The sequence below is a fragment of the Canis lupus genome, chromosome 24 (assembly GCF_003254725.2).
Source record: "Canis lupus dingo isolate Sandy chromosome 24, ASM325472v2, whole genome shotgun sequence".
Taxonomy (NCBI): Eukaryota; Metazoa; Chordata; class Mammalia; order Carnivora; family Canidae; genus Canis; species Canis lupus.
In genome coordinates, this window is record NC_064266.1 from 12,692,750 (window position 1) to 12,716,683 (window position 23,934).

Here is a 23,934-nt window from a genome sequence, read left to right on the forward strand (position 1 = left end):
CTCTCTTGAGTATCCTGTGGCTGTTGGGCTCAGACAGGCTGCTGGAGGAGTCTGTGCTGGTCTGCAGGAGGCCCCGGCTGGGGGCCTACTCCAGTAGAGTGTCCATTATGTAAACAGACCTTCTTTTTCATTTCTGCATTCTGCATTTTGTGTCTTAGATGCAGCAACCTCAAACAGAATTAACAAAATTGAAAGTACCTTAATAAATTTTCCCAATAGGATGGAGATCATTACATTGTCAAGTAAATGGTGCTCTCATGTCCAGAAACAGCTAATGCAGCTTCTAAAAGGTGCTTTTGGTTATTGGTTGGAGCAAGACACTAATGAAAATGTACAAAATGTGTTCTCACTCTCAGTGTTAAGCTCTAGTAAAGTTCATGGGTTCACTTTGCAAGTGGCCAATTACCTTTTTACTGATCTATCCATTAACTCCCCTTATCCTGACCATTTTTCCTGGTCATAAGCAAGGGCAGGGGAGAGAAAGAGTGAATGACTCAGCCCCCATGATATGCCATCTTGCTGAAGGCACATATGTAAATGCAACATTATATTATTATTCCAGCCATGGAGGATTTACATTCAGCCAGGAATTGAGGTTACTTGGGGGAGGTGGTCGTGCCTGCAGTTAATTGTGGGCCACATTTTTGTCCTATAAAATAACTTGACTTTTGAATAGCAGATACTCCATGATGACTACCCAGTTGTTCCACAAGTTATACTGCCAAGTTATGTATGCCTCTGTGTGCCCATATTTTGGAGACTGTTTTTTTAGTAAAATAATTTGACATTTATGGGTTAGGGCTTTGTGTCAGTGAATATTTTTCGGATTTTTAAATACCCTTTAGCCTTGTATTTATGATGCTCTGATACATAACATGAAGCTGGAGGCCATGAACCATTTTCTAAAAACAACAAACTATCATCCATGCATGATTATTGTCTTTCATACAGCCAAGGATACAGGATGGGTAAGTAAGAGTGTGGGAGAAATAATTAAAAACAATAGTCACAACAAATACTCCTTTGGTTCTTTTGAAAAAATGAAATGATTTGCCATAATATTTAAAGGTTATCTGTCAAATTTCCATGGTCTGGCCAAAGTGGTGGTTTCTGGATAGACATTATACCATAATATTGCCATTTTCTAACCATTTTTTACATACATCTTATTAATTTTCAAAGTCCCAATTCCCAAAGCATCAAGGGATCATAAAATTTTAAAGCTAGTTGAGATCATTGGAGGCCTGATTTACAGTAGGAAACCATTAGAGGTTGAAGAATTTCTTGTGATCACTTTGTTCACATGGAAAAGAGGGTGTCCATGCACTGAACCCTTTGGAAAGATAAGGGGAAATGCTGAGCTTTACATTTGGATTGAGGCTTTGTACCTTGGTTAGGATCTACAGGTTCTCTCTTTCAAGCCTTGCTCATGTGAGATCACTGAGTCTCAGAGTTCTCACATGTTTTCTGGAACTCTTTCCCATCATACAGTGTAAACTTGATGGCAGGGACTTACCTGCCTGTGTCTGACCTGTTATTTGCAAAGCCTCCTATTATAGGATAAAGAATGCATTCATTTATATCTGGCTTTCCTCAGTCAGCATTATGTTTGTGAAATTCAACTGAGTATTTCTCTATAGTTCCTTCTTTTGCTCTATAGCATTCCACTATAAGAACTCAGCACAATGTATGCATTCTACACTGATGGCTTATATGGATACTTTCCAGGTTGGGGCTCGTGAGCAAGTAGGCCATGAAAGCCAGCTGCCTGTAGAAAAGTAGAAGTGTAAAGTAGTAACGTCACATGCTCTTTTCATTCAAAGAGCTCCCCTCCTAAATACTGAGGAAACTTACTTTAAAATTGACCCCGTCAGGGCGCCTGGGTGGCCCAGTCGGTTAACCATCTGCCTGCAGCTCAGGTCATGATCTTGGGATCCTGGGATGGAGCCCTGTGTCCTTGGGACTCCCTGCTCAGCAAGGAGTCTGCCTTTCCTGCTTCCTTGCCTCTCCCCTTTGCTTGTGTGCACTCCTATGTGCACATGCACTCTTTCAAATAAATAAATAAATAAATAAATAAATAAATAAATAACTAACTAACTAACTAACTAACTAACTAACTAACTTTGAAAAACAAAAAAACATCTGCCCCTCTAAGTGGTATTCTGAGTTCCCTATCTCTACTCCAGAGTTCATAGAAAGCCTAGACATGGGTTCCACAGTGCAGCCCTGCCTTACATTTTCTTTTCTTTGTTTCTTTCTTTTATTTTGTTGTTGCTGTTGAACTTGGGTTTATATAGCATCTTTAAAAAAAATTATCATCAAAGTATAGTTGACATACAGTGTTCTGTTAGTTCCAAGTGTACAACATAGTGATTTGACAAGTCTGTACTTTACTCAGTGCTCACCATGGTAAGTGTTGTCACCATCTGTCACCATATGACGTTATTACAATATTACTCTGTTTTCTTTGCTATACTTTTTATCCCCATGACTTATTTGTTTTATAACTGGATGTTTATGCCTCTTAATCCCCTTCACCTATTTTGCCTTATCTTTTCAAAGGAAAGGGCAATCTTTGCTGAGTTTACATATTTTATGATTCTGACATTATAGAAAGTGGGAACAATAAACCCTGTTTCCATTTGAAAAGAGCCAGAAATCCCACCATTCTCTGCAACAAACCTCCCCAAATTAAACAGTAGCATTCAGTTTGAGAGGAAAATGCATTTTGGCATTTTTTCAAAGATTTGAATTTCAAAAGGTTATTATTATGCATAACAGAGACAGGGAAATGACAATACTATTTAAATAACCCTCTAGAAACTTCACATTAAGTACATTTTAGACACAGTTTCAAGATGCAGAAATTAGGAGTTCCTATTCTGGCAATACTTTCTTCCTCCAGGTTATTTTACAGGGCCCACCAGCCACTGCCTGGTAGGATTACTTCATAGGAACACAAAACGTCTAGATTAAAATCAGGGTTTGGTGAAAACAAAACATTACTCCAGACCACCACAGATTTTACCATTGCAGTGGTTTTGCCTTTATCAATTTATACGTGTAAAAGAGCAAAATTTCCATCCACTGTCATATATCAGAGAAGAGTCCATCTCCTACAACAGGCAATAATTTTATTAGCAACTGCATTGGTCATCTTCTTTAGGTCATCTTCTTCTACTGAAACTTGGCATAGTGGCTGTGATCACTATTGCCATTACTTCATATTTGTGTGTCCCTCTTTGACTCACTAAATATAATGTTAAAACCATACATTAAAAGCCAGGAGAGTTAAATATGGGCCCGATATGTGCTCAGTGACCTGAGACAATGAATTCGTTCTAATTCTCTGCTCTCTCCTGTTTGATAGGAGGCTAATGCTATTTGCTGACAGTATAGTGTTGATATAAGAAAAAAAAAATGACATAGATGTTAGGGTAATGCTCGCTGTTAGAATGGCTAAGCCCTAGAGTTTTATTAGTTCAGTTGAGAATTTTATTTCTCTCTTGCTTGAAGTCCAGTGCAGGTACTCCTGGTCAACAGGAGGATCTCTCCCATGCAACAGTCCAGGGACCCAAGTCTCTTCTACCTTGAAATTTTACCACCTCCTTGCACTTCATCTTTGCCTACATCCAGCCAACATGAAAGCCCTGTGTTAGAACTGTTTGACTTGACTTCTGCACACGTTCCATTGGCCAGGCCAAATCACATGACAATACCTGACTGAAAAAGGAGTTGGGCCTGTAGTCCCAGTCTGGGCACACACTTTCTAGGGTGAACTCCATGAAACTGAAGGGCCACCATATGAAATCTTTATGCATTACGAAACATTTGGTTGATGTTGCCATTAACATTTTAAGTACTGTTCTCTATAGTACTGTAATTTCATACCAGCATCCCATAGTCACATTGAATATCACCATGTCATCTTACAAAAGAATGACCAAGGAGTGATCATGGCAGGAAATATGGTTGCTGTTAATATCCAGTGCATGGTACACTCCACTGCCAATATTTTGCTATGAGTCAACAAATGGTTCCCTATTGGGTAGAAACCAAACTATACTAAATCTTAGATTACCATGTATAGAAAAGTTTCTCTGCTACAGTGATTCCAGTGTTACAGTGAAGGAAACCTGAAAATAAACCCAGCCTTTCATTGCAGTGTATTGATATCAGAGGGACATCCTCTTTTCCAGGACCAGCCACTGTCCACAGAGGCAAAAAAGAGGTCCACAGAGGCCATGCTATGGAGGCAGGTCCTTCATGACCATCTCCTCACCACACTGTCATTTGAAGTCTAGGAAAATGATTATACCTGTAAAACTTACAATCAGATAATCATATCCTAACCCAAATCAAATACTGCTTCAAATCAAGTCACCAAATATTCAGATCACCTCCCATTCCACTCAGAGGGAAAAAAACATACACAGCCACAAACCAAAGTTCTGCAGTGGTGGCTGATACCATAAGTCACTGCATACTCAATCTTGAGTGTGCCTCAGAAATCATTTGGAGAGCTTGATAAAATACGGACATATGGATCTTATCCCTTCAAAGTTTGCTGGCTCAGTAGGCCTGGCATGGGGTGCCAAAATTTGCATTTTTGACAAACTACCCATCGATGCTGATGCTGCAGGTCTGGGGACTGTACCTAAAGAACACTGCCCTATGCTGACTTCTTCTTCATCTCTTTCCTCATGTGTCTCTGTCCCCTTGCTCACCATTCTCTATCTCACCAGCCACCTTGCTATTTCAGGAAGGCACAGCCATATACCCAGGCCTGTGCATTTGGTGTTGCTTCAGTCTAGAGCTCTTTGCCCAGATATTCCTATGGTTTATATCCTTTAATGCCTTCAGATACTTTCCCAAATAGCACCTTCTTAGGGACCCCTTCTCTTCTCTGACCACACAGTTGAAAATTTCTACTCCCTTGCTCCACCACTCACTATCTGCCCTTCCCTGCCCTTCTTTCATTTCCCCTGGTCTTATCACCTTCTAATACATGATGTAGTTTACCTATTTATTTGTTGTTTTTCTCTCCTGTTGGGAGAGAGATGAACCCCTTAGGGTGACAGGGATCTTCATCTCCGCATTGAGTCTTCAGCACCTAGAACAGTGCCTCACCTTTAGTAGGTGCTCAGTAAAATATTTGTCGAAAGACAGAGTGAACACCAAGGAAAGAAAAAATGGAAAGATGAGATAATCTTGCTCTGCAACCAATTTAGCATGGAATGCAAATCACATCTCACTCACACAAAGCCAGCTTGCTGTACAGTTTACAGCATCTCTGCCTTATTGTGTAATTCTGAAAGTCTTTAGCATACCGGTTACCTTTATTCCCCTGTAACCAGTATTGTCCTCAGGCACTTTGGGGGTTTTAAAGCCATAGGAGACAGACATTACATGAGATACTCTGGAATGGTCTTGTAGTAGGAGTGTCTTCAGGTTTGGAAGGGAGTTATGATCTCACAGGCTAATTATTGTTTTTGCTGCTATTATTGGACATCTCAGGTGGTCTGGCTTGGGCTGCATGCACCAAGCCCATTCCAGCCCTTCCCCTTGGCATGTTTGCTCTCATGGAGAAGCAAATGTGATGAGGAGAGCCAGAAGCTACAGATTACACCTTAAAGCAGGGGTTTCTATGCATGGAAACTTGAGTGTAAAGCTGACACACCATCAGGAGTACAGTTCTTGTTCAGAATGTTGGATTGTTTGAAGACAGAGCAATATCCAATAATTTTATGTGCTTCAGATCTCAGAGTGGGTGCTCTGTGAGGTTTTCAAATAATTGGTAGAATAACAATAACAAACTTTTGGAAATAAGACTGGGCCCATTGCTTTGCCCAAGTGAACCCATATTCTCACCAGGAGATGGTGTCAGCATATGACCCTCAGATGAGAAAAAGCAAAATTAGGGAAGTGTGGATGTGACCCATATGACCAATCTAAATAAAGCATAATTCAGGTTACTTAAGGTTATTAAGGTTATTTTGCTCAGTGTGAAATTCCAATGCATCAAATTTTGTATCTTAGAGACTGAAGGAAAGAAAGCAGTCTTTAATGTTGTTAAATTTGACAGTGTTTCCAATTATGATTTATGAAAGATCTGATTTTGATTGCCAGCTCCTGTATATGTGCAAATATAATCCTATTTTCAATCACCTGGGAAGTTTGAGAATTACATGGTAAGACCAGCTACTGTGTATCTCATCATTTTTGTTGCAAAGTCTTCTAAAATCTTTATACCCCTCTGGGACTTTAGAGGCCTTTGTACCTGTTTCCAAGGCATGTGCATCGATGCAGTAGCCTTTGTAAGAGAGGGTTGGGATCTTAGTGTGCTATTCTGAATAGGTGAGTGCTAGAAATTAGAGCATTCCGCTGCCAGCTCTCAGATTTATGCCGGAGCTCGCTTACACGAGCTTATTTTCATAAGAGATGCCAATTGTGCACATCTTTTAAAAATCCCTTATTCAGCAATGTTGCATTGGTAGCTTGAAATCAACCATGGTTGGGAATATTTGCACCACAGAAATTGATAAACACTGCAATCAGGGCTTGGTTACCCCCTTCCCAAAGCCAACTGTTAAACATTTGCCAGCATACACTCTTACTAATTGTGGTAGATTATAGACCTGGTCCTAATTCACTGCCTCTCCCTGTGACCACACCCTTTGTAATACAACTTTGCGATTCCATTCTTAAAAAGGTAGATAGACTCTTTTCCCCATACTCTGAATCTGGGATGGACTTAGGACTTGGATTGGTTATAGAATATAGTGGAACAAACCATGTGCCTATTTCTTGCCTAGGTCTCAAAAGGCTTCATTTCTTTCTCTTGTAACTCTGACACCACTATAATATGCCTATGCTATCCTGCTGAAAGACTAGAGTCCATGTGGCCATCATAGGCCAGTAGCTCTTCAGCCAACTCACAGCTGACTACAGAACACCTGAGTGAGCACAAGCGAGACCAGAGGAACCACCTGCCTGAGCTCAGCACACATTGCCAGCCCTGTATTGTGACCTAAATAAATGGTTAAGTCACTAACCATTGAATGGTTTGTTATTATAGCAAAATCTAACTGGTAAACTAATCTGAAAATTTCCAGTAAGTTTTAAGCAAACAGTCATCAGTGTTATTGCTAGGATTAATATATGAGCCAATGTCTAGTTGGGAAAAACTGTTCCACTTAGAATCACTTTGGAAATACTTTCTACCTGTTAAACTCAGTTTTCTACCTGTTACTCTCAGAAAGTTGGTGAGGATATTTGGGCATTGGTATCATTGAGGTAGAATAAAAAGGGAAACTAGAGAATCTGGCGCTACCTAGGCAATGGCTGTTTCAAGAAGGTGAGCCACCTTCATCAGTACTGCTTAGCCCAAATGGGCTGCTTCTGTTTCTTGAAAAGGCAAGGCAAGTCCTTTTCTCTTTTGGGGCCATTATCCTTGGTCTTCCTTTTGCCAGTAAGGCCCCCAAAGGTCTTTCTTTTGTCATGTTTCAACTTTGCAAGACCTACACCTTTTTATCCATCCATATTCTTATCTTACCTAAGCATTCTTCACCAATTCACAAGAGCCACACAATTACTTTCCTCAAAGTTACTCTGTCACAGCTCTGTTCAATAGAAATATGATGCAAGGGGCACCTGTGTGGCTCAGTCAGTTAAGCGTCTGACTGTTGATGTCAGCCTAGGTCTTGATTTCAGGGTTGTGAGTCAAAGCCTCACTTTGAACTCCACAAGAGAGGAAACGGGCCCTAACCATTGAAAAGGCAGATGCATTTGGGTTAGGGCTCAGGTGAGAAAATCAGGCATGAGGCATGGAGCCGCTGGATCACAACTGTATGTGCAATAGAAATGAGGACCAGATACAAGAATAATTTTTTTACTGACCCAACATGCTCTGAAGTTTTTCTGGAAGGGGAAGCACCTACGGGAACACAGTGACTATCTCATGGGTGATGTCCAGGAGACACAGCAATAAAAGAATCTGAGGAAGGAAAAACATGACATTTATGTCTTTTCAGATGCAATAATAATTTGTCTGAGAAAATAACTTTATTTTTAGATTGAACCATCCCAAGTTTATTTTATATATATTTTCCCCTGAATCACAAATATATGATCCGTGTTATATTTTACCTAAAAGCAACATAACTAAAAGCCCAATCCTGAAACTATGACAAATGTGTGTCTGATCGTTGGCCTCTCAACATGGGGATGATAGGGTTGGATGCCATCCCCTCTGCAGTACAATTTCTCAAACAACCATCCTTCTTCTACCAATGACCAGCCAGTCATTAAACCTAAATTATCAGAACATGGCAAGGTATTTCTGAAGTCCTTAAGTATCCATTATTATATTTACCAAGTTCTTCAAAATAGCACTGAGGCTAAGAAAAGAAAAATCTTTTCATGAGAGAGCCGATGAGGAAAGAATCATTTTTGAGATGTACATTAAAGGTACCATATTTAATTCTTGGTATTTAAGTATCCAGCTGTCTGTCTAGCTCAAAACCTTAATAGTCCAGTAATTACATTGACTCCTCACGTCAGCTGTAGGACTTGCAAGCATACCTCCAAGTAGTTGTCAATGCTAGAGATTAGACCAATACCATTTTGATGGTAAGGAGAGATAAGAACAAAAGATTATCTAGTAGATTGGCTCATACTCTGCTCATCTTGTCCCTATCTCATCCCCTCTTCACCACTGTCCTTCTCTGCTATTTCCCCTATACAGGTCAAAGCTCCTGAAACATATTTATACTATTATCTGCTTTTTTTTTTTTTTTTGTACTTTTTGGGTTTCGTTCTATATATAACTTAAAATTCACCATTGTAGTCATTTTTAAGTATAGAGAGTTCAGTGACCTTAAGTACATGCACATTCTTATGCAACCATCACCTCCATCCATCTTCAGGACCTTTTCATCTTCCCATGCTGAAACTGGATACCATTAAATAATAAGTCCCCATTCCTCTTCCCTCCCAGCCTCTGGCAGCCACCATTCTACTTTTTGTCCCTATGAATTTAACTACTTTAGGGTACCTTATGTAAGTGGAATCCTACAATATTTGTCTTTTATGTCTGGCTTATTTCATTTAGCGTAATGTCTTCAAGTTTCATCCACAGTATATCATGTATCTGAAGTATCTTTTTAATAATTTGAATACATGAAAAAAGCAATAGCTTGTGAACTTGTACCCTGTGGCCTAAAGTCCATTCAGAACCTCTTATGAGGGCAGCCTGGGTGGCTCGGCGGTTTAGCACTGCCTTCAGCCCAGGGCCTGATCCTGGAGACCTGGGATTGAGTCCCGCATTGGGCTCCCTGCATGGAGCCTGCTTCTCTCTCTGCCTGTGCCTCTGCCTCTCTCTCTGTCCCTCATGAATAAATAAATAAATAAAAACTAAAAAAGGAAAATTAAAAAAAAAACCTCTTATGAGCATGCCAACATTTTGGAAACTGCAGATGCTCCCCGTAAGTATACTACTATTCTTACTGACTCTTCAAACTCTACAAATTAATAAAGAATGGCAGAAGTGGTACAAAAAATTAACATTACCAGGCATATATGTGTATGTGTGTGTGTGTGTGTATGTGTGTGTGTGTGTGTGTGTATATATATATATATATATATATATGTATGTATGTGTTGTGTGTATATATATATATACCAGACACACATATACACATACCAGACATATATATACAAATACTTATATATTACATATATTACTTATATATTACATATATGTTCATATATATGTATATATGTTATATATACATACACACGCTTAAATGTTATGTATATTAAACTTTGAGCAAGAAAGTTGAAAATAGGATTCATGGTCCTGAAACTGACATTTTGCTCCAAAAATATTGAAAAGAATCAAATGTTAGAGGCAATATTCTGGGCCAGTAAGCATGCTTGAATCAGGTAGAGGTTTAAAACCTACCTACAAGGTCACTTCATTTCCTACCTAAACAGGAATGTTCTTAGAAATTCTTCCCTACATGCCTGTGATATTTAGTATTATGTGACAACTTGACTGGAGGAAGGGATGCTCAGATAGCTGGTGAAGTGTTTGTGGGTGTATCTGTGAGGCTGTTTCTGGAAGAAATTAGCATTTGAATAATCAAACTGAATATAGCAGATGACCACTCTCCAAGGTTGGTGGGCACCATCCAATTCCTTGAGGACCCAAACAGGAAAAAAAAAAAAAGAAAAGAAAAAAAGGAAGAGGGAATTCACTCCCTCCCTGCTTGAGCTGAGACATCCCTTGGACATTGGTGCTGCTGGTCTTATGTTTTCAAATTCAGACTAGGACTTACATCATATGAGCCCCTGGTTCTGAGACCCATGGACTCAGACTGAATTATACCACTAGCTTTCCCCCAACTTATAGACAGCAAACCATGAAACATTTTGGCTGACATAACCAGATTAGCCAATTCTTATAATAAATCTCCTCTTATAAGGGCACCTGAGTGGCTCAGTGGTTGAGTGTCTGCCTTTGGCTCAGGTTGTGATCTCGGGGTCCTGGGATCTAGTTCCACATCAGGCTCCCTACAGGAAGCCTGCTTCTCCCTCTGCCTATGTCTCTGCCTCTCTCTGTGTGTCTCTCATGAATAAATAAATAAAATCTTAAAATATGAATCTCGTCTTATATACATCTATATAAATCCTATTGGCTCTGTTTCTCAGAAGAACCCTGATCAATACAATGCTTATACTATAAGCTGTAGGCAATACGTGCTAAGAGATCTCCTAGAGAAGCAAGAAATGGGGGATTCCAGTTTATGTCAGATGTGGTTTCTTTACATGTTTCCATCTGCTCATCCACTTGTAAGTGTGCAGTTCAACAATCAGAGGAGATGTTTCTTTTCCATGCTTCAGGGCACTTTTGGTGAATGTAGCCACCACAAAATTAAGCAGGCTTTTCCAGTACTCAAAAACCTTAGCAAGTAATGTAGAACAGTGGAAACAAGAGTAAAAGGGCTCTGGATTCAAACACCCTAATGAATACTTCTTATGTATGAACTGCCACTTCTCAGGCAAAATGAGAATTTGAGTACACTGGTACCATTTGTAAACTCAAGCTGTCATTTGTGTATTTCTCAAGAGCTAGCAGCTTCTTCAGTCATTCATGGGTGGCTCCTCTCCATATTTCAAAATGCTGGTTTGGAAGCCCCCGTTTTACTGTTACCCCTGTAAGTCTCTTTTTCTGAACATGAACCCAAAGGATGGATTTTTAACATTTTATTTGGATATGTTTGGTTACATGTTAATTTAACAAGTGTGTCTTCTGTTAGTTTAAAAATATTTTGGGAAAGAAATATACCACATATGGTTTAGAAAAAAAGTATAAGAAATCTAGTGATTGCCTGACCCAACCTCCGTGATAACCCCAAGTTCTGCTTACCAGAGGCCATCATGACATTCCTTCCATTTTAGTCGTTTGTTTTGTTTTAGTTTTAGGGTTTTTTTAAGATTTTATTTTTAAATAATGTATACACCCAATGTGGGGTTTGAACTTAACAGCCCTGAGAACCAGTTGCATGCTCTACTGACTGAACCAGCCAGACACCCCTCAGTTTTTTTATATATAGCCAAAAATATATGTATGCAGCTATAGCAATTTTAGGCATCTCCATCCTTGTATTTTCTGCTCTGTAGATAGAATTTAGCTCTATTACATAATCTGCCCACCTCCCTTATTTTCCCAATATGATTTTTCTGGCTATTTTTGGTTATATATGCAAATGGTCCTTACATTTTGTGATTTTCATCATTGCTTATTGGTAAGCCAAGACTTACATTAAGATTATCTTTTCTTTCCATTCCAGTTTTTGGTTTTCCCAAAGTTTCTTGTTGTCTTTCTCTTCTTTTTTAATGGCTTCTTTATAAATAATTTATTTTGTGAAGAGCTTATTATCTTGCAAGGTGACATGTATTTTTGTTTATCTCCACATTCCCTGCTACTTTTTGATGTCACGCAGGGTTTGGGAGAGTCCCTCAGCCTGTATATGTACCCCAGGCTTTACCAGATACACAGTTACTGGTTTTGCCTAAAATTCACCTTAAATGACAGTAATCACATACTGATAATGGAGTAGGACTTTGCAATCAAACATGGCCCATACAAGCCAAATCTGAAATTAGGATAGATTTGGATTTCTCTCCATTTCTGCCACTTCCTAACTGTGGTACACATGGTTTAACTCTCAAAGTTTTAATACCTGCACTTGTAAAATAATGTAATACCTCACAGAGTTGTTGGAATATAAGAGAATGACTATTCCGCTTAGCCTAGACAATGTCTGATTCCAGGAAATACTCATTTCACATTACCTACTATTGCTTGTGCTGATGTTTTTAAAGGACTTCTTCCAGTGCCTTCTCATTTAGTAATTCTAATTACTCCAGAAGCAAGGCAAATCTGGAGTCATCTTCATTTAGCAAGGAGGACTCTATTTCTGGCTACCAGGGCCATAGGGCATGCCACATAGTAGAAATGGGGACAGGTCTGGAATTCAAGGCAGAAAGTATAAAGCAGAGTATACAAGCCTGTTTGTTCTCAGGATGTGGACGGCTTAGGCTTGCATCCCATTTCAGCTGCTTCTTACCTGGGTGAACTTGGGAACTCCTTAACCTCACTGAGACTGTTTCCTTATCTGTATGGTGGGAATAATAATAGTCCTTACAACATAAATTACTGTGAAGAGAATACATGAGTTTTTACAGACAGAACAGTGTCTGACACAGTTAATCCTAGATAAGTATACTTGAAGCAGCATTTTTTGGTCCCTAGTAAGGTGCTATGCCACCACACCAGCCTGACACCAATGATCCCAGGTGCCCTTCACTTGTTTGCCAGTCCTTTGAATCTCTTCTAATTATCCCAGCTAATAAACCCCAAAATGGAGATGCCACATACAAGAGCTTTTAGGCTAGGCATGTGCTTATTAAAGCAGCACTAAGGTGGGGCAGAGAACTGTGGTGTTGCTAAAAGCAGCTCGAGGGCTGAGATGACTGTGAAGCTGTCAGAGTGTTGCTTTGGAGTCTGAGAATTTGGATTTCCTTCTGCTTCTTCTGTAACACAGCTTCCATATGAGAACATGTGGTGACCAAAACCATCCGTCAAAGCAGTGTTGTTTGCTCTGAATTTTGCAAGAAACTTTCAGAAACAGGAATTCTGGAGTCTGTTTACTCTCTTCCTCTAGGAGTTTAACTACACAGTAGCATAGAAGTAGTCCCACAAAGGAAATGTATATAACCTATTGTTTCCCAAATTTACTTGACTCAGGAACCATCCTTCATCCTGCAAATTTTTCACCTTTCAGAGAGCTGGTGTCCTCAGGAACACACTTTGGTTAATGTGTACTTAACCTAGCAGGTGAGCACTCACATGTGTGTTTAATAGTGAAAAAGTGAATAGGAAATAGTAGTTATTAAGTCTTGAAATGTCTAATAACCTGTAGCAGGGGTGCCTGGGTGGCTCAGTCAGTTAAGTGTCTGGCTTTTGGTTTCAGTTCACGTCATGATCTCAGGGTCATGAGACTGAGCCCCCACATCAGGTCCATACTCAGTGGGGATTCTGCATGAGATTCTCTCTTGCTGTCTCCTTTTGCCCCTCCCTAAAATAAATGGATCTTTTTTAAAAATTAAAAAAAAAACATGTAGCAAAATTTTCTATGCTGAATAATATCTACCAAAACATTTTGGAAGTTGGTCTGCTGGAACTGTAGAGAAGAATGAGGTATTCTGTGCCCTTACTTGCCATGAACGTGAAGCAGCAGTTGTCTTGTTTTCTACATGAGGTCTTTTTTTTTTTTTTTTTTCTTTCTATGTGAGGTCTTGTCCTAGGTCCCAGCAGCCCTTTGGCCCTTGCTCAGTGGCAGAGTTCTGCTCAGTCAGAGAAAGGGTCTTTCTTGGAGAGACATGATAGGACCTCCAACTTTCCAGAATCTCATAGTTACCTTATTAGAGCTCACCATCCCCCATGCATATCTCTAGGGGAACAAGCTTCCTAAGAAGGACAAGGGTGGGGATGTCTGGTAACACACAGGGCAACGTTGCATTGTCTGGTGATTAAAAAGCAGGTGTTTTAAGGTTCTGAATCTCCAGCTTTGCCATTTTCTAACTTCTTAGCTTCTGTCTCTCCATGGAGATGTGATAATAACACCTTCTGCACAGAGCAGAGTTAACATAGCAGGCCTGAGCATATCTTAGAAAAACCAATTTACAAGGTTGGCCCTTGGGTGGCATCTGGGAGCTTGGATTTCAGGAGGATTCCCACCTCTCCCTGATAAGAATGGTTATGTGACTAAACTGTTTATGCAAACAATATTGTTTATGCTGAACCCCTACTTTTCATCTGGAGTCAGAAATTTTGGCATGGGCCAGGCAAAGAGTACCTATGTGACTAACACTGAATAAAATCCTCAGACATTGAGTCTATAACAAGCTTACCTGATAGACAGCATTTTTCATGTATTGTCACAATTCACTGCTAGACGAATTAATCACATCCTGTGTGAGTCCACAGGGAGAGGACCCCTGAAAGCTTATGCCTTGTTTCCTCCAGACTTGCCCAAGTGCCTTTTTCCTTTGCTGATTATGCATACATTCACTATAATAAATCACAGATGGAGTGCAACTGTATGCTAAGCTTCAGTGAGTTCTTCTAGCAAATGAAACTTCATAGTGGTCTTGAAACATCCACCTTCTGCCCCCACTGCCAACATAGGGTTATTGTGAGTTTTAAGTGTGAGTAGACACAATGGACCTTGAACACTATGCCAGCTATAGACTAAGCCTGGACACATCAGAGAGAAGAAACCAGATCTTGGATTTTTACAAGAGTCCCCTACCAAATATGTCTCTGCTTTATGGTGTAAAAAGCATCAGGACTCTTTCACCTGAGTGTGAGATTCCTCACTGCTGTCAGAGAAAATGGCCATCTCTAATGAATTATCACCATACACCATGGAGGTTCTCTCTCTACATTTAGTCAAATGTGACCTTCACAGAAACGTTGCTTGAAAATATAGGACTTTTTAATTTTCCTTTCTGGTTCCTTCCTTTATAACTCATTAACTCAGACTTACTAGATGTGTAACACTGTATATATAAGCATTTAAATTACAGTTGTATAGTATCACAGGATTCAGTGTCGATAAATTCAGCCACAGGTTTCCTCTCCACAACTGCCTTATTTTAGAACAAGAACAATATTCATTCATTGATATTTTCTTTTTTACATTTTCATTTGAATGGCATGGCAACCACTGAGACATGCACAGTCAGGAAGGGAATAGTAAAACATTTCTATTCTGGTGCTAAAAATATTTGACCTAGCATTTTCAGTGCTTGTTCATGTATGAATCCATGCAAAAGAATTATTCTCATGTGATTTTTCTAATAAAATTGCTACCTTGACTTTTAAAAATGGTCATAAAGTTTATTAAAACATCAAGGGGACTCAGCCAACACATGACCAAATTATATTTTCAAATTATTTTTGTTTTTGCTAAATAACACCAAGAGATAGTATATGTGTGTGTGTGTGTGTATATGTATGTATGTATGTATGTATGTATATATATATATATATATATATATATATACACACACACACACACCCACTTACTTATTTGGCATAATTTCTTGGCCACTAAAACCTTCCAGGCCTTCATCCAGCCAGAGAGTGGCATCAAAATCAAGATTCCTCTGAATTAATGCAATTGTATAACAGCTAATGTAGTTACAGAGATTGGACATTATTACTTAAGACTTTGAAGCAGCTAAAGTAGAAAGAGAAAAATGATGGGCATCTGAAGATAAAAGGTATAGGATGATAAACAGGTCTTTGCTATTAGCATTTTCGGTGCCAAAATTTACTCCACTATGTAATGACTTAGAGTGACAGCTATTTATTGTATTCTGATTCTGAAGATGAGAACTTTGGGTCTAGCTTAGCCGCATGGTTCTTCTGCTGGTTTTGACTGGCTCATCTGGTAAATAGCCACTGGTCAGCTACATGGCCCTGCTACCAGGGTTGATAGTTGGTTGGGCTGATGGGCGGCTGGACCACATGGTGTGTCATCCTCCAGCAGGATGGCCTGGCCTTTTTCTCAAGCTGACTGCTGGTTCCAAGTGCAGCAAGAGAGCAAGGCCAACATACCAGATCATTTCATGCTTGTGTCATGGTTTCTTTTGACCCATTGGTGACAGTAAATTACATATTCAGGCCCAGAGTCATTTGAGAGAGACCCACTCAGGGGCATGGATGCTGGGTGGCATAAAACATCTGGGGGCCATTGCTGTGATCCTCTACCACAGCTGGACTCCTTTACTTATTTACATTTTACTTGGGTGTTCTCAAATGTTTAAAATCAGCTGACTTATATTTATTAACCATGTTATAGTAAGGTACTTGAAGATTTTTTTTTAATTGTGTTATGCTCTCTGAAGAAGAGAACACATCAAGGTGTTTTGAGCCCCCTGTTATCTTTTATTGATTTTTGTTTATCACCTTATATTAGTTTTCCAAATTAGTCTGAAGTAACAAGCAGGATGGATGGGAAAATGGGTTTTGATAGTGTCTGGGGAGTTAAAGGTGTGAAGAATCTGATCACTGTCAAGAGAATACATATCCATCCAGTGATATGGTCTATATGTGTCCCTCCAAAGCCCGTATGTTGAGCTCCTAACCCTCAAGGGGATAGCATTAGGAAGTGGGGCCTTTGGGAGATGACCAGGTCATGAAAGTAGAATCTCATGAATGGAATGAGTGTCATTATTAGAAGAGGCCAGCGAGAGCTCCCTTTTCCCGTCAAACATGGGAAGTTCCAGCAAAAAGCTGGAACCAGCACCATCCAGCACTGTCTAGGTACTCACTAGACACCAAACCTGCCAGAGCCTTGATCTTGGAATTTCCAGAATCCAGAACTATAAAAAAGAACTGTTGTTTATAAACCACCCAGTCCTGGGTATTTTGTTATGACAGCCCCATAAACTAGTAGACCTCAGCAGAGGATGGAATAGCAACTTGAGAAAACTTGAAGGCAGCAGGAAGACTCTCTTTGCCAAGCAGTGATAACTGGTTAAAAGATGAAACAGTTAAAAGGGAGAGGGCAAGGGAAGATGTTATCTATGGAGCTCCTACCCCAGGTACTGGTCACTGAATAAATGTATTGTGCTTGTGATTTTAGTCCATCAGCAAATATTTCTTGAGCCCTACTATCCCAGGCACTGGCCCACAGTAGTGAACAAGCCAACAGTATCCCTTCTCTGGTGGATCTTCCATTCTAGTAGGCGACACAGACACCAAGCATGCCGTTACACCTAATTAACTGACAGCAAGTGGATATGTGCTGAGAAAACTATGTATATAGAGCTGTACAAGTATATCACCCACCCCTTCAAGCCTAAGGGCTGAGATGAGGCTTCTCCACCAAAGCAACATCAAAGCCAAACCATTATCATGTATAGTGCCTGCAGCAGTGTTGTCAGGATTCCCCTAATGATCATGATTGTCCTACTCACAATAAATTGAGAGAGGGAAAAGCAGTCACACCCAAGATTATAGTGAGTAGGTGAATCAGCCTGGGATTCAAATCCAGGTGGTCTTACTATTTTCAATACCATGAAGCAACACGGTGACTATTTTACTTATTTTCTAGAGGTATCCTGGTCACAGACATGTTTTAATTAGGTAAACTACATTGTTTCAAACAGGCAAAATACATTGTACAAAATCCTAAATATAAAAGTGGCTTTGTCCCCCTGCCGGCTCCCTTCTCTTCCTCTGCAGGCAATGCCAGTCAAGTTTCCTGTGTATTTGTTCACAGATCTATTTAATATTTGCAGTGCTTACTTTGTGCCAGGTGCTTTTCAGAGTGTTTTACAAATGTTTACTTATTTAATACTAATAATAATTGTATGTGGTGAATATGATTATTAACCCCACTTTTCATATATATATTTGTCCAAAGGTTTTTAGATTTTAAGTGCACACCAAACTTTGATGTGCTTCTCCCTGTGCATTAGTCAGTTTTTGCTTTGCTAATACCACATAACAAGTCAGGAATCTTAGTGGCTTAATTATAAACATTGTTTTCTTAGAATCACCTGTGGCTCAGCTGGGCATGGCTCCAGACTAGAGGTTGGATTTGGGTCTGCTTCATGCATCTCTCCTTTCAGGATCCAGGCTGAGGGAGTATCATCCACAAAACAGATCTTCTTGCCAAGTGGCAGAAACACAAGGAGGAAAGTGGAAACACACAGTATCTTCCAGACCCTCCACCCTGGACTGTACAGTCCATACTGAAGCAGGTCACATAGCCAAATCCAAAATCAGTGGGGCAGGGAACTATATTCTGCATGGTAAGTTCAAGGAGAAAAATTAGGAATGAAATATCTAATTTACATATCCTGAAAATCCAACTTTCATCTTTTGCAGCTGATACATAGAGGAATAATTGAAAAGATAGAAGTACAAATGAATAATTTTCCTATAGTCTTCTGTCATCAAGATCTAAACAGCAATCTCTTTTCTGTTTGCATTTCCCAGGTTTGCATCATGTTTGGAAAGAAAAAGAAAAAGATTGAAATATCTGGTCCCTCTAACTTTGAACACAGGGTTCATACTGGCTTTGATCCACAAGAACAGAAGTTTACGGGCCTCCCCCAGCAGTGGCACAGCCTGTTAGCAGACACGGCCAACAGGCCGAAGCCCATGGTAGACCCCTCCTGCATCACACCCATCCAGCTGGCGCCTATGAAGGTATGGCGAGGATTCTGTCTTAAGTTGGCTCAAGAAGCATGTTCTCTCCTTTGATGCAGTGCACCATCTTTACAGGCAAGCTAGAAAAATGCCTAAATCATGCACTTGTTTTTAAATATCCAGTGATGATCTGCACTTCTTCTTCAATGATTATAATGTTCACCACTTATTGTAAATTGCAGCACATGAAAAGGAACCTCAGCTTTCAAGTGTGAGATTTTTTTTAAAAAATCAAACACATAAAATGCAATCACAAAGTAGAAAAGTCTCATTTCTACTTTAAAATGGTGTTTGCTAGTCTTCATACTGAAGAATATTATTTACCCCCTCTGGTAAGTGTTGGCGATAATCTCTGATTAAATAGGCAACCTTTACATGTTTTGCATTTGCCCTCAGATGCTCATTACATTAGCTCATTACATTAGCAGACATCTGAGCTATGAATACCTTTTTCTGTGTAAACATGAATATTGACTACATTGTATTTAAGTGTTTAGGCAAAACAAAAGTGGTTGCATTTTTAGAGAATGCAAAGAAAGATGCCTAGCTGATAAGTTACAGGAAAGTCTTATAAAAAATATCATGTGAACTTAGAATTGTGATTCCATCATTCATGCATAGTCTTGGTCAATCTATTCTGGTTTTGTCCTGTTTTGTTTTCTATTCTGGTATTGAACAGGTAGGTGTGTTCAACCCAAAGATAATTACAAATTCTTCTCTGTATTTTGTGAATTTGATTTTCTGATAAGATTCTGAAGCTTTTCAGGCCAGCTAAAATGTAGAATACTCAAAAGATGGATATTTGAGAAGATATATCCTTAGGACAAAAAGGAACCCCCGATTTAAAGCAGGTATTGATTGATATTTATTAGAAACTGACCAATTAACCGATTCTGCTTGACATTAGGCAATATCCTATTATTGAATAGGGTTTTCTCCTAAGAGAAGGCTAATTCTTCACTAATGAGTAAATAATATGGTGGGCAATATCTAATAAGAAGTTGAGATTAGAAAGAATTTGCTTTTTATTTATGTTTATTTTTCTCCTATCCCAAGTTTTTATAAAACTCAGACAATGGAATGTGTATTGTGCCCAGAAAAATTCTCTGCCATTGATCCCCATGGTGAAGGAAAAATGCCCAAGTAAAGCACAATTAATGAGTGTGGTTATCATTTGATGAGGAACATTCTAGAAGGAGGCAGAGTCTTAGTGTAGCATCCTAGCTGAAGGCCCAGGACATGTGCTGTCTCATTAGAGAGTGTGTTTATTATTGGATAAGGACAGAGATCGTTTATGCACTCATCTAGGTGGTTCTTCACTCATCTAGCAGGTCCTGGCTGGCACTGAAGGAGGAAGCTCCTATCTCAGTGATAATCCACCACGCTTGGTGGATGTAGGACTTAACAGGACTTCTAATTTACTTCTTCCATTTGTCAGAAGGGCTGGCTCATTATCCTCCCTGACAGAATTTGTCAGCCCCATCATGAGTCAGAGCAAGGTTTCCTAACTGCTGAGCTCCTGAGCCCCAGGATTCTCATAGTCACTGTATGGGCTTTCTAGCCCTGATGCCCCAAAAGTGAACCTCCAGCCTGTAGGAAATGAAAATATGTGTTGTAGACACTTGAATACAAACCACAAGATAACTAGAAAATACATCTCCAGTATAGACCTACGCCTGAATTTTGCCTGTGAGAAAGAAAATAAATACAGGTGAGGAGTGATAAAACGATAGCCAGTGAGGTTGAATTTTTCCCAGAAAGAGTAGAGTTAATCAAACGCTTTTTAACTGAAGGATACCCAATAAATCCATACTTGATACTCTCACCAACTCATTTGGATTGATCCTCTCCTCCAGATCCTATGAGTGAAATTAGCACTGTTGGACCATATCAGTGGTCCAAGAGAATCCTGCTGACTCCACCAGCCTCTCTAGAATAAGGAAAATAAAAGGCTCAAGAGGTCAAAGTATGCCATGTGGTTTGGATGATCCCACATTTTGGAAATGCCTTCTCTGGAGAAGTCTTCCCTATTTTTAACATATTATAAATCATGCAGAATATATTTCACAAGTCAGAACAATCCTTGAAATAAGCTCTGAAGGAATTGGCAAAGGAGTGAAAGGAGTTGTGCAGACTTAAAACCATTTTGACAAAATTATTTAAAGTAGAATCAACAATTTTAATTTCTTCAGGTTGCCCTTTAAAGGGGACAAAGAAAAATAAGAGATCATGACATGAAATCAGTAAATGGGAGAAGCCTATAAGTGCCTTGTGTTATGGCAAAGTGCCGTTTCTCAGGCATCTGTTAGTAAGCTTCAGGCGGGCTGGTTCTGAATGGAAATTCACCATTGTAATGAACTCTTCTCTGATTAGAATTTCAACTGTTCCTATTCAGAATTTTCTTTAAATTGCATGTCACTCTTACCAGGACACCCTCGTTCTATGTAATTTATTGAGGTCAGTGTTTCTCAAACAATATAGTCCATAAAAGTCACCTGGAGGGCTCGATCTGGAGGGCAAGATTTCTGGGCCCATCCCCAGAGTTTATGATTCAGCAGGACTGGGATGGGGTCAGAAATTTGCATTTCTAATAAGTTACCAGGTGATGCTGATGCTGCTGGTCTGGAAACCACACTTTGAGAACTTTGATTTAGGCAATTATAAAGGACTGTATCCACGTACACTATAATCAATACAGGTTGATGCTGGCCAGGATTTCCAAACACTCAGAAATGTAACCAGAAACCACAGGTTAGTTCAGACTTGTGTCAAAAGTTAAAGTTCATGTACTTAAGCCAAAGGCATGTAGGCAAACTGATAAAACTTAACACTCAGAGGTGGAGAGTGCAGGAAGATCCTTTAAAACACTTGGCAAGTATCTTCAAGAAACTCCTTTTCCCATCTAACATCATTCTGTCCACAAAACATCATAAGCAATATTACCAAAAGTACTTCCAAATTAGATGCATTTATAAAATGGCAGGTCGAAGGGTCACATTGTTATTGGCCCTTGCTTCTCAGACTCGGGCTTTCATCAGAATCTTTTGAGGAGTTTGTTACAACCCAGACTCCTCAGCCCCAACCTAGAGATTCAGATTCAGTAGGTTCTGGGGTGGGCCTAGTGGTTTTTGTGTTTAACAAGCCTTCAGATGAAGCTGATGCTCCTGAGTAGGAGGGAGGGGCACAATATTAAAAAGTCTTTATAACTTCTACCTAAAGTAAACAGAGCATATTTTAATATTTGCTTCATGGGTTTTTTCAGTTTCAGGTAGAGGTATAGAAATAATAGTATTTGGCATATTGAAATTTTATTAAATTATGTCATATAATTTTCTTCAACTTTTTGCCTATCATTGTTTTGAGATTAATTTCTAAATAAACTCATTTTCTACATATCAATATGATTTGAGTTTGTTGGGGTTTTTTTCTTTTGTGTGTGTGTGTGTGTGTGTGTGTGTTTATCCATTTCTCTACTAAGGGATACTGGCAAATGCTTGCTATTTATAAATAATATTGTCATAAACATCCATGTTCATGTCTCCTTGGGTACATGATGAGAAGTTTTCTTGTAGCAGTTCTCAAAGTGTGGTCTAAATTCCTCTCTTGAAGGGAATCTGCAAAATCAAACCTATTTTCATACTACGAAGGGGTCATTTGCATTTTCTGCTCTCACTCTCTCCTAAGTATACAATGGAGTTTCCTAGAAGCTACATGATGTGTCTTGACATCATTGGTCCAAAAACTATGTGCTTTATATTCTTATGTTTAAAATGTTTCTCAATTTTAATGTCAAATACAGTAAACGTTGATATATAAAACATAAACCAAAGTATTTTGGAGTCTGTCCTCAATAATTATAAGAGATTCTTGAGATCAAAGAGTTGAGAACCACTGTGTTTGGACTGACATCAAATTTTATTATATGTGTCCCTACAATTTGCTCCTCACACTCTACTGATGGTTTGGGGGTGGGGTTTTTTTAAAATAGAGATTTTTGTCTTCTCTAGCTGGCTGATACTCTTCTTGTCTCTCTATCCATCTCAGATTATTCAATGTAATGCTCCCTCCAGTTTAGTGTCACAGAATATAATTTGTCTAAACCAGGAATTTCAACATCAATGAAAATCCCTACATCCTTGCTCACCATCCCCTTCTCTAATTTATCTTTCATCAAATCCTTTCTGACAGTCTCCTTTTTATCTTTTCAAGTTTGAAGATGCACAGAAAATCCCAAAGCAAAATTGCTATGCCTGGGTTTGCTTTGTCTTTGTCATCTTTGGTGTTTTATAGTCTTCTGAAGTGAGGTTCTTCTTCCTCATTTACCCCCTACCCTTGGCCATCACATCAAAAACCACCTTACTCTCAGAAACAGGGAAAATCAAGAATGGTAAATGCTCAGGTCTGGACACCCTGTTCTTGAGGACTTGTGCCACTGTTTTGTATTCTCCCCTAGTAGAGCTTGTGTAGAAAGCTCATCAAAGAATGCTTCCAACATGATTACTCTGTAATTCTCCACTCTCTTTTCATGATTCACAATTTCACATTCAGGATTTATGCCTTTAGAGCCATGTCATCCTTAGTTTAGTTCTGTTTCCATGGGATTCACCATTTCCTTGAAGAGTTTTGTGATCAACTTTCTTGAAATACAAGGCAACTCTCTGACATTTTCTGGCATTTATTTCCTTTTGACACAAGGGAATAGTGTCTCCCAAGGATCCTTCTCATTTCCACATCACTGATGGGCTCTTTCTCACTGGTCAGAATTAAATTTGGAGGGATAATTTCTTTTAGTGCTGCCTCCACCTTCTGAGAGTTGTAACAAAGGGGTTCATACTGGACATCAGATGGTTGTGCTCTTACCTGGATGATACCTGCAGCAATTCTGAGAGCTGAAGGCTGCCCCATCATGACTTCTTTGGCCCTCATGCCTGTTTCATGTCTTCTAACATGAAAGCCTCATACGCCATCAGCTGTACTGAGTGGCTCTGGCCCTTTTATTTTCATCCCAATATTTTCCACTGGATGCCCTCTTAAAGCTCATAGATTCCCCATAATTTTCTTCTTAAGTCCCTGTGACTGTACATTTTCTTCCTTTTAGATCTGATTCTAATAAAATATTTTATTGAACATAGAAG

At 39.3% G+C, this 23,934-nt stretch overlaps 1 protein-coding gene across 1 annotated transcript in view; it reads left to right on the forward strand.

Annotated features, from left to right (window-relative positions):
- Window positions 1-23,934, forward strand: part of PAK5 (p21 (RAC1) activated kinase 5) — a 280,280-nt gene that overhangs the window by 161,399 nt on the left and 94,947 nt on the right. Inside the window, exon 3 of the mRNA XM_025469322.3 lies at window positions 18,587-18,799. Within this exon, the coding sequence (XP_025325107.1) occupies window positions 18,596-18,799 (204 nt within the window). The 5' untranslated portion in view covers window positions 18,587-18,595. The remainder of the gene's footprint in view (window positions 1-18,586; window positions 18,800-23,934) is intronic.